The sequence below is a fragment of the Rhinolophus ferrumequinum genome, chromosome 22 (genome assembly GCF_004115265.2).
Source record: "Rhinolophus ferrumequinum isolate MPI-CBG mRhiFer1 chromosome 22, mRhiFer1_v1.p, whole genome shotgun sequence".
Lineage (NCBI taxonomy): Eukaryota > Metazoa > Chordata > Mammalia > Chiroptera > Rhinolophidae > Rhinolophus > Rhinolophus ferrumequinum.
Window position 1 is genome coordinate 50517227 of NC_046305.1, and position 13458 is coordinate 50530684.

Sequence of the window (13458 nt, forward strand, 5' to 3'; positions counted from 1 at the left end):
AACTATCACCAATATCAGTATTTTTATTTGATGGTTTATTCTGTTTTCTTTATGGCATCTAGGACATGTTTTTTTAGTCCATTCATGACCTTAGATCTCTTTCCTTGATTTCAGAATGGTTTGTTTGTTTTGTTTTTTTCCCTTCTCATTAAAGTCATAAGAAAATTGTTTGGGACACATAGAGCTGACAATTTTACTTTCATCAATTAAGAATAAAAACGATCCTTTTCTCTCTAAACCAATGTTTAACCAGTGTTTCAGAAACAGTGTTGACCAGCAGACTATCTACAGCAAAACTTAATTTTTATGTTGACCGGTCATTAAGAAAAAGAATACTGCCTCACAGATATATTTACTAGTCAGCGGAATTGGGGCCTGCCTACTTTCTATCATTTCTCCTAGAAAAGCGCTTTATAGTCCCACAGCACTGTTCTCTCAAACGGTTAGATTAGACTCATTTTTTTTTATCATATAAGCATGTTGAGGCTTCTGCCAATTCCATCTTGCTGCTCTAATCTGTTGGCTTATAATGCTATTCATTGACTGTTTTACTACAGTAATGTGATAGTAGATAACAAAGTAAAATTAAGGTTAAATTTAGGTTAAATTAAACCAAAAAATGGAGACTCCTTTTAGTTGCTGACTTCATCTATAATTTGTACAATGGTTTAAAATGCAGGTATGTCATTATAAAAGTTTTTTCTTGTGCTGCTGCTTCATAGTTTTGGGAGAAGAAAACAGAAAAGTAGTCATCCTAAAACAATAGAAGAATCTCTAAATATTAGAAAAGAATTGTTTTTTTAATTGATGTCTTTTGAGTGACTGTTAGCTTCTTTTTGAAACTTGACCTTCAAAGACAGCATTTTTGCTTTTCTTTTCCTATTCCTTGATTTGGCCTACATGAATGTTAGAATTCAGTGGAAGAGTATTGAATCCTATCTCCTTCAGCAGACAATAATTTTCTGTTTTGTCCTTTACTTGACCATTGTTATTATGTGATAGTATGCTTTTCTCTCTTGATAGTCTCAAGGCTTATGGAATTTTAACAAGAAAAGAGAAACCAAAATGTTTATTATATAATTCAGTCATATTTCCAACTATGTAGTACATATCTGCTATGTAATTAGAAATCTCCCGGATTCTTTTTCTCCTCTTCTCTGGTTAGCACCCTGGAATCTCAATACAAAGCACGCCACTGTGAGTCAAGAGGATGAGTCAAGTAGCCATGAGGGAAATAGTTCAAAAGGAAGTCGAAGAATAACGGATCCAGGCAGACAAAAAGGCCTTGCTTCTTTAAGGACTTACATAGCTGAAAGATAAGAAAGAACTCAGCTTGAACCTACAAGTTTCTTTTCATGATAAAATATGTAAGTCTAGCCAGAACACTGACCTAAGCCACGAGTTAGGTCCTAAGGGCTCAGAAGTAAGCAAAGTAGTTTGCTCAAAGTAATCTTGGCTCATCTCTAGACCAAGTCCTCGAGGGAGAGCAACGAGTCAAGTCAGGGACTCTGAATACCATATCAAGTCTCAAGGAATAGAAGTGGATTCTTGAATGGGAAATAGCCAAGTCAAGACACAAGTGAATGCAAGTAGAAAATAGAAAGCGTAAAAGCTAATGGCTGCAAATTGTCTTTGACTACCCCCATACCAGTTTTGTGGGTTTATGGTTACTTGAGTATCTCAGATTTGCTTAAAAGTACAAAGACAGGTCAGCTAGAAATTGAATAGTTTTAAGGCAAAAAGAATGACTGCAAGGGCGGGCAATGAAACATTGTACCTATAAGAAAAATGACAACAGAGATCCCAGATAGATGTTTTCAACTTATGCCAAATTAATTGAGATACATATGAAATTGTGTATTTTTACTTAATGATAATTTATACCCTGAAATTTCTTCATATCATAGTAGACATTAGTGGAACATTTGAACACATATTCTAAATAGGTTGTATTCTGTGACTGCTCTGTGGAAAAGCTACCAGAAAATGAAAAAAAGGAAGGAGATTCTTATGACTGCAGGGTTTAAATATATAGGAGAGAAATGTCTTCCTTTTTGATCCCTTACAAATGATGGTAGTGAAATGTTCATCCAGAAAAGCAACCTGGGAGATTCCCCATTTCATCACAGTCCCTCTTTGATGTGAACAGAAGAGCTCTTAGACATTAGACCTGGTTGTTGTGAAGTACTCAGAAGATAAAGGATGTGAAAGCATCTTGTAAGTTGTAAAGTACCATATAGATGTTAGTTATGTCCTCGGAATCCAGAACCCTCCCGAGGCTTTTGCTAGTCTTTCAATCCAACCCATTTCTTTCTCTGATTTCCACATTTCTATTAACAGCGTCTCCTCTTTCAGTCTCTCAAACTAATTCCAATATTCTTTGGGGCATTTTGCAAATGTCACCTCCTTCATGAAGTCTTTCTTGGTTCCTCAGCAACCAGAATACTTCTCTTCACTTTGTGTCCCCTTCTCCCCCATTGCACTGATTTTCAGTTTTGGGGTTTTGATTTGTTTTTCTCCATTACATATGTTTCTGTTATAATACCACATATGTGTTCCTGAAAAACCTCACATTCTGCAAAGTCATGCACTAAAAAATAAACGGGTTATGGGAAAATAGGGTTATAAGCAGATCACTTAAAATCTATATAACTATTTACTCTCAAAAACATCTGCTTCTCATAGAGATTAGTTTCATCAAAATTGAAAATACAATATGGGGATATCAATCAGTTTGGGGTTGTTTTGTTTTGCTTTGTAACACAGAGAGGTATCTTTGCATCCTTTTTCATTTACACCTGCCCTTTCCCCAGATAGCGTAACATAGTGGAAAGTACAGCAGTTCTTAAAGCCACAAAACCAGCTACTTCCTGCAGAAAACACTTCAAGTAGGATTTTCATCTCTTTTTTCTGAACATTGGTAAATCTTCTTTAAAGAGGAAGCTTGTCCCCAGTCTCTTCTAAATACTAACATGCTGGGAAAATTACGTATAAGTCAGTATACCTTCTGTGTTAAACTGACCCCATTCCCATATTTACCAACCTCATAGACCTGAAGTACATTAAAGAAACATGATTTGTAGCAGAGTGGGCTATACTTGTTTCATCCCCCTATACCCCATTGTCTGCGATCTCTCTGAGGGCAGATACTGTCTCTGCCTCATCTCTGGCCCCTCCAGTGCCTGGCATAGCGCCTTATGCCTAGAGGGGGCTCCAAAAGTATTTGTTGGCTTGAATTAATTTGTTCTGCGGAATAAATATAAATCTATACTATATGGAAGTCCCTTAATGGGAGGGTTGACAAAACTTAAACATGATTTCATCTGGTTTCCTCTGCTGTGAGTACCTGCCCTCTTAAGATCGTAAGTATTGAATGGAGAGATTACATGCTGTTTACATACTCATATCCCTATAAACAACGTTGAGACATATTGTTATATCTGATGCTTCTTGGAGATAAAGCTAGTCCTCCTTTGTAAAAGTCTACCAACTTGTCTCATCTTCACTGGTCAGTCACTAACACAAAGAGAAAGCAGTAGAGTTTTGCAAGTCAACTGGTTAGTTCTGCTTCATGCTGTGCTGATTGAAGTGGTAGAAATAGAATATGTTGTTCTTGTCTCAGCAAGGAAATTGCAACCTTTCCTACATGAGACCCTGGACCAGCTCATGAGAGGAAAGGAAAGAACTATCCATAGTTAAATTCATTTTTGTCCTAAAGCAATTACAATGGGAGTAGATTTCCTTATTTAATTCTTATGTTAGGCAAAAGGCATCTAATTTTCTGTAGTTCAAACAGTTGCAAACCCTCTGACCTGTCCACTGCCATAGCTGTAATCTTAGTCATGCCCTCAGATGCGGCACTGCCATTCAATACCTATTAGATCTGAGATATTATACATCACTCCAGTGACGAGGGGTAAATATCAGTTCTCGCTCTCTGTCTTCAGAATGTAAAGAGGCTCCTGCAGAACCCCAAGGTGACAGAGTTTGATGCCACCCGCCTGGTGATGCTTTATGCTCTGCATTATGAGCGACACAGCAGCAACAGCCTGCCGGGACTGATGATGGACCTCAGGAATAAGGGTGTTTCTGAGAAACACCGAAAGGTAACCACGTGGGCACATTAACCCCACCAAACAGGAACCAACTTTATCATTATAGTCTTCCTCTGACAATAACAAGTCATGCTGTTTGTATTCACAGAAATGTGTAATTCTGTTCTCGCATGTCTTCATTTCCTTAATAAAGATATTTTCTTATGAAATGAGTTTCCTGTTCCAAGCAATAAGAGGTTGTTTCCTTTTTTTTTTTTTTTTTTAATAGCTTGTGTCTGCAGTTGTTGAATATGGTGGCAAGCGGGTCAGAGGAAGTGACCTCTTTAGCCCCAAAGATGCTGTGGCTATTACGAAACAATTCCTCAAAGGACTGAAGGTACGACGTCTCTGTGCTATCCTCAGTGAGCAACCCTGAAGCCCCTGAGGCTGAGAGAGAATGAATATGACCTTCAAAGTAACTTCCAGATTGCTGCTGATTTAGGAGTATGGCAATTACATTAAATTAAAGCAGACATCCTCCTGAAAGCCTTTTCTTTAGGTGCTTTCTATATTGCAGCAGCATCAGCATTGGACCAAATAGCTGAGCAGGGAATAATGAGATATTTCCAGGAAATACCCAAGAGTGAAAAGATAGTTCTGTTAGTCATGGCTATTTTATTCCATTTATTTATTATTTAAGATTTGTTAGGCAGTTTTTCACTGAAGGACAATAAAGATGAAGCAAACCATTGTAGATCTTTTAAAAATACTGACCTATTTTCTTAAAATAGTCAAAACTTAGTTTTAATCTGCTAGCCTTTCTTACGTTCCTGAAATTTTTCCATTTTCCTGGGTCTAGTTTCCTTTTCTACATAATCCTTTCCTTCTATTTATTCTGCCTATACTATAACATTTTCACAAAAGTAAGAGAGTCAGTGAAGAGATGATAAAGGATTTAAGAAATTCCATTTTTAAAATTCCTTTATATTAACTAGCCATAAATTACAGTCTTACTATGAGATTGGGACATTTCTAATTGATGAAAATAATGTTTTAAGATTATTTAACCATAAAATTCTCCTAAAATTCTTACTTGTATCTATCCCATGAAGTCTCTATTGAGTACATGTCCTTTTCTGATAAGAATATCATAAACCGTTATATCCCAAGTTTCTCAAAAATGTCCTAAGAACCATTTTCCCCTGTCTTAGGGAATAGAAAATGTCTATACTCAGCATCAACCTTTCCTACATGAGACCCTGGACCATCTCATCAAAGGAAAGCTTAAGGAAAGCCTGTACCCTTATCTAGGCCCCAGCACACTCAGAGACAGGTAAGATATAAAAATATTAATAAAAACCAGAAACTCTAAGAAAATAGGAAATTTCGAATAATATAAGGGACCGCAACTACAATTCTATCATCCTCCTCCCCCTGTTGTTTCAGTTCTAAGATTCTTTGGTTTCTTGTGTGTCAAGGTTAGATATGAATTCACCTGCTAAACCTGAAACATTACTTCTTCTGGCATAAAGAAACAGGTGTTTTGGAGCACCCCAAATACTTACATTATATCTTTTACTATCAGACCAGTTTGCTTATGCCATTTAAGGTTCAGTTCCATGGCATCTAGCATTTTGAGCTTCAAACATTAAAGCCAAAAATAGATTTGCTGCTTGATTGCCAGGCAGAGCAGGTTGTTACTATTTTTGGTAAGGACTGGACTTTGCCAAATGTGGCCAGCATACGGACTGAGACCTAATTAACAAAAGCCATTTGTTACACAGAAGAAGAGGATGGCTTTCTTTTTGGATATTAACTGAAGGAAGAAATTAATTGTCATTTTAATCTGGTGGTTTGTTAGTTTTAATAAAAACAAAACTTGTCCAGAACAACTTACTTAGGCCACCCTGAAATTTTAAATATACACAAATTCTACCTAATGAGATTTTTGTGTATTTTTTTATTGGCACCACATGTCATAAAGAGCCTAATATATGTAGCTGAATCCTATTGGATCGATTGATATGAGAATTGTTACAGTTGATATAATTCTTCTATAATTTCAGCTAATCATAATCTAAGAGCCTTGGAAGAATAGCGTTTTATAAATAAAATGAATTTCTGAAAGAAAAATGTGTTGAGGTACAAAGATGACTCTTTTATGTGATAAAGTATATATTTTTTTACTTTGTTCCTTTTTTTAAAAAAACACTGTAATTTGATAACAGAACAGAAAAATATCTTTAAATAAATCCGAGGTTGAGAGGCAGGACCTCGGGGATTAAATGCAGAGAGTTCACTCATCCAGATAAGATATCTAAGACCTTGGCATCCAGGTTCAGAGAGGCCAGCTAAGTGGGCAGCTAGTCACCTACCTGAGAGCTTTCTGAAAAACAGCATCACTCTATTACATAGCCTTCTAATTGCTATACTAAAATTAAAAATATATAATTTCATATAAGAATTAATGAATAAGAAATTAGCTATTTATTGATAAAGGGACACCACAGTCCACCAGAAAAGTACATTGTGCATGATTAGTTCATGACAGCAAACTTTTCTAATTTGGGGGATTCCTTTTTCCAAACAAAGCTCAAAATGATGCATTTCCAACAAAATGCACTGTTATCAGTTGTCAGTATCTGCTAGCATTTGTCATTATTACCTCAATACATATATAGTTAATTCAATTGCTTCATCCTTTTATATAACACGTGTTTATTGAATGCCTTCAGTATGTCAAGAACTATTGTAGATGCTGGCAAAACAGAAGTGACAGGAAAGACAGGTGCCTGCCCTCAAGGTACATAAACTTACATGAAGGAGACAGACAGTGAACTAGGAAGCAAATAAAGGATATAATTTGAATATTGAGGAAATAAATAGGGTAATAAGCTACGAAGTAACTTTGTAGAGGTGGAGAGAGCTGCTTTAGATGGAGAGAAGCTCTCTGAGAAAGTGACATTGAAGATGAGTTTTGAATTACATAATAATGAGGAGACAAAGCATCCCAAGCAGAGGGACGCCAGAGCAATGAATTTGGCAAGTTCATGGAACAAAGTTCATGGAAAGAAACCCAGTGTGGTTGGAGCACAGTGAGTAAGGAGAAAATAAGAAGTTGAAAAGAAAGTAGGGGCTGGATCACAGAGGTCATATAAGCTTTTTTTTTTTTTTTTTTTTTTTTTTTAATTTTAAATGTTACAGGAAGCCATTGAAGAGCTTTAAGAATGTAAGTGACATGAACTGAATTATGTATTAAAAGATTACCTTGTGGGGAGAATGGATTATTGAAGGTAAAAATAGAAGCAGAGAGACTACTTAGGAGGAAGCTGTAATAGTCCATCCAGGTAATAAATGAAAGTGGTTTGGATAAGGAGGATGGGAGAGAAGGTAGAATCGATAGACTGGTAATGAAGTTGGCTGATGGGACAAGGGGAAGAGAGAAGTCAGGAGTAACTCTCAGCTTTTGGGAGGAAATCAAGAGGTCTGTTGTTAAATTGCAGCTGTCTATTAGATAACCAAGTGGAAATGTTAGATACTAAATTGAGAGTCAAAAAGATTTTGACAATATTTTAAAGCCATGGGATAAGATCATTTAGGAAGAGAACATAGTAAGAGAGGAGAGAGCCCAGACCCAAGCATTGAATAGAAGATGTGGAGGCAGAGAAGCAGACAGAAAGTGGGAGAAAAACCAGGAAAGCATGGTGTCTTAAGCCCGGGGAGCAAGGGGTAACCTGAGTCCAGTCTTTTGAGAGGTAAACAAGGTGAAGCCAGTGAAGGTTCCATCAGATCTGGCAACATGAAGGTCTTTGGTGACCTTATTCCCCAGTTTCAGTGAGGCTGGAAACCAAATTAGAGAGGGTTATGGGATAGAGGATAAAATTGAGATAACAGATGTATATCACACTTTTAAGAAGTTTTGCATGAAGCGGTTAGAAAAATGGGATGGTAGCTAGAAAAGAGTGTGGGCTCATGGGAAAGAGATTCTAGAGCATATATGTAACCTGATGAGAATTCTCCTAAAGAAGGAGAAATAGATAATGCAGAAGAGAAAGAAGAAGAGCTGCAGAGGTGAAGTCTTTGGAGGTTCCAGAGCACATGCTGAGGAGCCTTTGATAGGAGCCAAAGGAGTCTTTCATTGTAAGTTTTGATGGCGAGAACATGGGGGCCATCTTGTCTGACTGCTTCTGTTTTTTCGGTAAAACATGTTGTCAAGTTATCAGCTAAGGTAGCAGGTAAAAAGAGAAAACATTGTGAAACTGTCACTTTGAAGGCTAGAAATCAAATTTACTAGGGACATGGAAGTAGGACTCCTAGGCAAGACTGAGTGCCCATTAGAATTTTGTGGTCATTCATTTAAAATACAACCCATGAGCCTAGTTGTGTGTTTTCTCCAGCAACTTTTAGCTGCACCAGATTCAATGAGGAGAAGGCTGAGTTGGACTCAACCAGGATTTGGGGGAATGAAAACAGGAGAAGGGTACTGGGTAGTGAAAAAGGTATTGTTGAGTGGACTGGAGGTCTTGATGAGGTCAAAGAATTATTACAGTAGAAATGTTAGTGGAAGTGAATTAGTTCAAGGATGGTTAGTTGAAAAAGAGATCTTGAATTCAAGATTTCATAGTGCAGATACTTATTATGAAAAAGCTTATGTTATAATCATGGATGTTGGTGGTTGTGAGGGACGGAAGAACAGATCCGTGTGGTGGCGAGACCCGGATGTGAGGTGAGTATTCCACATTAACGGTAAAGTCACTGAAAATCTTGAAAGGAGTAGGAGTGAAAAGGAGAACAGTAAACCAGAGATGAAGTCTTCAGGGAATAAGGGAGTGACCAGGAAAGGAGGTCAGGAGAAAATAGTGCGACTGCACCAGAAGCTTCTAAGATGGTGGAAATTCTGAAGAAGGCAGAGAAATGGTCAGGAAACTACAGTTGGGGCCACAGCTCCTGGCCCTGCTTAACAGAAGGAGACCTGCAGAGGACTTGAAAAGACCTATGAAAAAATTCTGCTTCTAAAAGTCTACCGTCTTGATATACTTGCACAAGTACACAGAGATATATAAACAAGGATATTTGCCGAAACATTATTTGTAACAGTGAGAAAAATAGGAACAAGTGAAATACCCATCAATAGAGGACTGCTCACTTAAATTACAGTACAATACTAAGCATTCTTCTTACAAAATGGCATAGTTCTTCACGGGGTGATAGCAAAGCTTTCTAAGATATACTGGAAAAATAGAAAAGCAAGATGCTATAGTATCTCTTGTGTTAAAAAAACTGTATATAAACATAAATGTGATTGTATACATATGTGCATATAAATAAGTCTCTGCTTGACTATATGTACATAATATGTATATAATAGATATATGCGTGCAGATATATGTTTATATATACAGTAAATAGTTCTGAAAGAATAAACAAGGAATAGTGGTTACCTCCGGCTATCAAGACAGCCCTTCCCGTTAAGTATTGTATTATGTACTGTAATCTTGAATAAGAATTATGTTTTGTTAATATTTGGATTTTTCACAATATTTAACACGGTGCTTTACAAATAGGTGTTCAATAGATACTTGTCAAATTTCTTATGTAGGCATTTATGTAGGCATCTTATGTAGTTGATGTGACAAGATTTACAGTTGGAAAATTTAAACTGGAGAATAAATTTGGTTGATGTTACGAGAACATTTGGATTTCAAAATTAAAAATTTTGAAAATTTTAAAAATTTTGCCAGTAACTCTGTGCGGGGCGTCGCTCTGTACCCACGTGGCCCCTTTCAGCTCTGGCCACTGTCTTGGCCCCAGTTCTCATGGGGAAGAGTCATTGATTTCAGTCATCTTTACAATCATTCAAGTCTCATCATGATAGACTTTCTTGGCTTTGTTATTACCGTAATGTTAGAAAGTATCAAAAGCCATGTGGCAAGAACACAATTTTGCAAAACCAGGAACCCTTGTAGAAATGTTTTAGCCCTTAGCTATTCAGTAAGTGGCTGACCTGTTTGGCAGTCTAGCTCTGTCCACAAACTGGGTTTGAGCTTTCCCCTGCAGGTGAGACTCCCGCACCCTGATACTCTATTTATCAGGCTTTTTTTTTTCTTCTCACTCCAGAATTGCTCTTGTCCCTGATAAAAACAAGTAACTTTAACATTTGGTGAGAAAATGGAGCTATCTAGTCTTGCATTCCAAAATCAGTTAATTCAAGGAGGAAGCACTTTGTCCCGTGTACACACATTTAGTGGATTCTTGTTGCAGCAGCTTATTTTTGTTTCTGTAAAAGAAGCAGTCCTTTTCCATTGGCCCTTTTTCCTACAGTAAATGCCTATAAGTTCTTTACCACCTATAAGTAGATTAAAAATTTTGAATTTTAGTCATAAGTGTAACAGTCCACAAAGTAGATAAAATATTTCCTTTTAAAAGTTTAAGTTCTTCCGCTCAACTTATCTATGTATGGAAGTAATGATTTCCAGAAATACTACATGTGAAAAAAATTTTTTTCCCTAATAAAATAAGATGTAAATTGGTTGGGTTCTCAAGGTGTCCTTGTATATCTATATGCAGCGGGAACTGGCTGCTGTTTTCTAATGTTGGCTGTCTGCATTAATTAATGCTTTTGGTTGCTATGGTGAATTACAGGGCACAGGAAGATGTGTACAAAGAATTGAACTTACGTATTCTGCTTAGCTTCAACCATCATAAACATGTTTTGCTGTATATTTTATCATTGACCTCATCAGAACATCTACTTTTAAAATTCACCAGGAACAGAAAGAAAAGGAAAAAATGTCTGGGATTTAAAAAAATTTTTTTTTCATTGATGTTCTTCCTTAAGCCCGTTTGCATAAGTAGTAGAAAGCTCAGACAAACATTTATGAATGTTTTCATAACCAAATGTGACATAGGCATTTTTGTTAGGTACACAGTTAAGTCAAGCTCTAAGACCCTGTCCCTGTATCTAGGTTTTGTCCTTCCATTAATCCTGCATCCACAGTTACCACCCGTGACCATTTTCTTCCCTCTCCAGTAATACAAAAATACTCTGACACCCTGAAATCATCAGACTAAATGAATAATTGAGAGTTCCTCATACTTGGTAGAAAAATATTACTATCATAATCATACAACTCTTCCTAAGCAAATGACCTTTGTCAGCAAGAAAAAAGCTGGCCAGTAACTGGAGGCAAGGACTTGAAGGAAAAAACCTTGATAATGTAGAAAATTTTAGTGATTCATGGACAGTGGTAATGCTTTCCTGTAAGTTTATGAAGAAGCTCTGGTGCCTAAAGCACCAGGTTAATGTTGGATAAATAACTCAGCCTTAAGACTCGTATCTTCTTTGTGCTACTAGAGGAAATCACACAAATTATAGGTCAGTGCCGCCACAAATTCATTGTTTCTAATCTCACTTGGACCTTCAGGGATACTCCAACTTTTATGCATCCTTAGTTCTCTCTCGGTCTCATTCTCCACATCAGTTTTGAATGTTTCCATTCCCTCCACGTCACCTGACCCACCCCAGGCCACACCAGTGTTTCCTACCTAGTCTGTCACACATTAACTCCCGCAGTGTCTAGCTCCCACATTTGTAAACTTATTTACATATACCTACCTTATCTCCTTCCTCCATTCTAAAAGACATACATCCTTTTTTCCTATTCAGAACTAATCTCTTTGCCAGCACTCTTGTTTTAACTCCTACTACCTCTTCCAAAGCCTTTCTCTGTTGCTTGTTTGCACTCTGTCTTCTATATTTTCAGCTTTTCCTCCTTTAACTACTTTCCCACAGGCTATAACATACTCAGCTTTCTCCTATTAAACAAGTAGTAAATGTAAAGCTCTTGAGCCCGGGTCACTATCTTCACTTCTTGTTTCTTTAATCCATGTGCCCTGGCTTCTTACTGTATAATAATACATGGAAACGGCTTGCAAAATCCTATTGCAAGAGTGTGCCCAGCGGTCTCTTTCAATCCTCACCTTATTTACCCCACTACTGCATTTAGCGCTGTTAACCATTCGATTCTTCTTGAAACTTATCTGTCCCTTGGCCTCTCCCTTCTGATTCTCCTCCCTTTCTGACAACTTCCTTCTCAGTTGTCTTTGCTGGCTACTCTTGTTGCTTATCCTGTAGATGTCAAAGATCCCCCCAAAACTGTGTCTTTGGTTCTCTTCTCGTTCTACATGACCTCCCTAGGTAGAACTCATCTATTCCCATGGCTCCAGCTGCCACCTGTACTCAGGGAAATGAGCAGGCGGAATATCCAGAGGCCGAGTGGACATCTCCCTGGGATGTTCCACAGGTATCTCAAACACAGGTTTGTGTCTTACTTCAGTAAACCAGTCTTGATTGCTTGCTTGCTTCTCGGACATAAACCACTATACCTAATCACCAAAACCAGAAAACTGAAAGTAATCATGGACTCTTTCTTTATCTCATCCTCCACCTTTAATCACTAACCAAATACTGAAGAGTCTACGTTTTTTGTTTGTCTTCTATATCCAGTTCCTCTTCAGCTTACCAGCAACCCCCAATTCATTCTCATACAGCTGCCAAAATTATTCTTTAAAAAAGCAAATGTGGTCATAGTCACCTGTTAAAACCCATCAGTGATCCCCTGTGGCCTGTGACCTTCCATGATCAAGCTTCTGCTTACTTCTCCCTCTTTCTCTCACTATGTCCCCAACTTACATGCTTCACTCCAGCCATAAAGGAGGAGTTAGGGTGACTCCAAAGTTTTTGTCCTAAGCAACTGGAAGGATAGAGTGGCGGTCAACTAACAGGGGAAAGCTATAGGTTGAACAAGCTCGGGGAAGAAGATACAGGAGTTGGACGTGTTGAATTGAGAAATATATTAAACATCCAGGTAGAAATGTCAAGTAGACAGATATTTAAGTCTGGCATTTAGAAGAGAGTCTTGTCTGGAGACAGATTTGGGAGTCATCAACAGACCCTTGAACGACACAGGGTTAGGGGCTCCAACCCCCACACAGTGGAAAATCTGCATATAACTTTTGACTCCCCCAAAACTTAACTAACTACTAATAGCCTACTGTTGACCAGAAGCCTTCCTGTTAAAATTAAAAGTCAATTAACACATTTTATATGTTATATGTATTCTATGTTGTCTTCTTACAATAAAGTAAGCTAGAGAAAAGAACATGTTATTAAGAAAATCATGAGGAAGAGAAAATACATTTACAGTATTTACTGAAAAAACATCTGCATGTAAGTATACCTGCCCAGTTCAAACCTGTGTTGTTCAAGGGTCAACTATATTTAAAACCACAAACCGGTGAGATTATCCAGGAATATGTTTGTTCAATAGAACTTTCCACAATTATGGAAATGTGCTGTATCTGTGCCATCTGATAAGGAAGCCACGAGACACATGCAACTGTCGAGCACTTGAAATGTAGCTAG

General features: G+C 37.5%; 1 protein-coding gene across 1 annotated transcript in view; it reads left to right on the plus strand.

Annotated features, from left to right (window-relative positions):
- Positions 1-13458, plus strand: part of VPS45 (vacuolar protein sorting 45 homolog) — a 51075-nt gene that overhangs the window by 16989 nt on the left and 20628 nt on the right. The window contains 3 exon segments of the mRNA XM_033093037.1: positions 3948-4106; positions 4324-4431; positions 5246-5367. Of these exon segments, the coding sequence (XP_032948928.1) occupies positions 3948-4106; positions 4324-4431; positions 5246-5367 (389 nt within the window).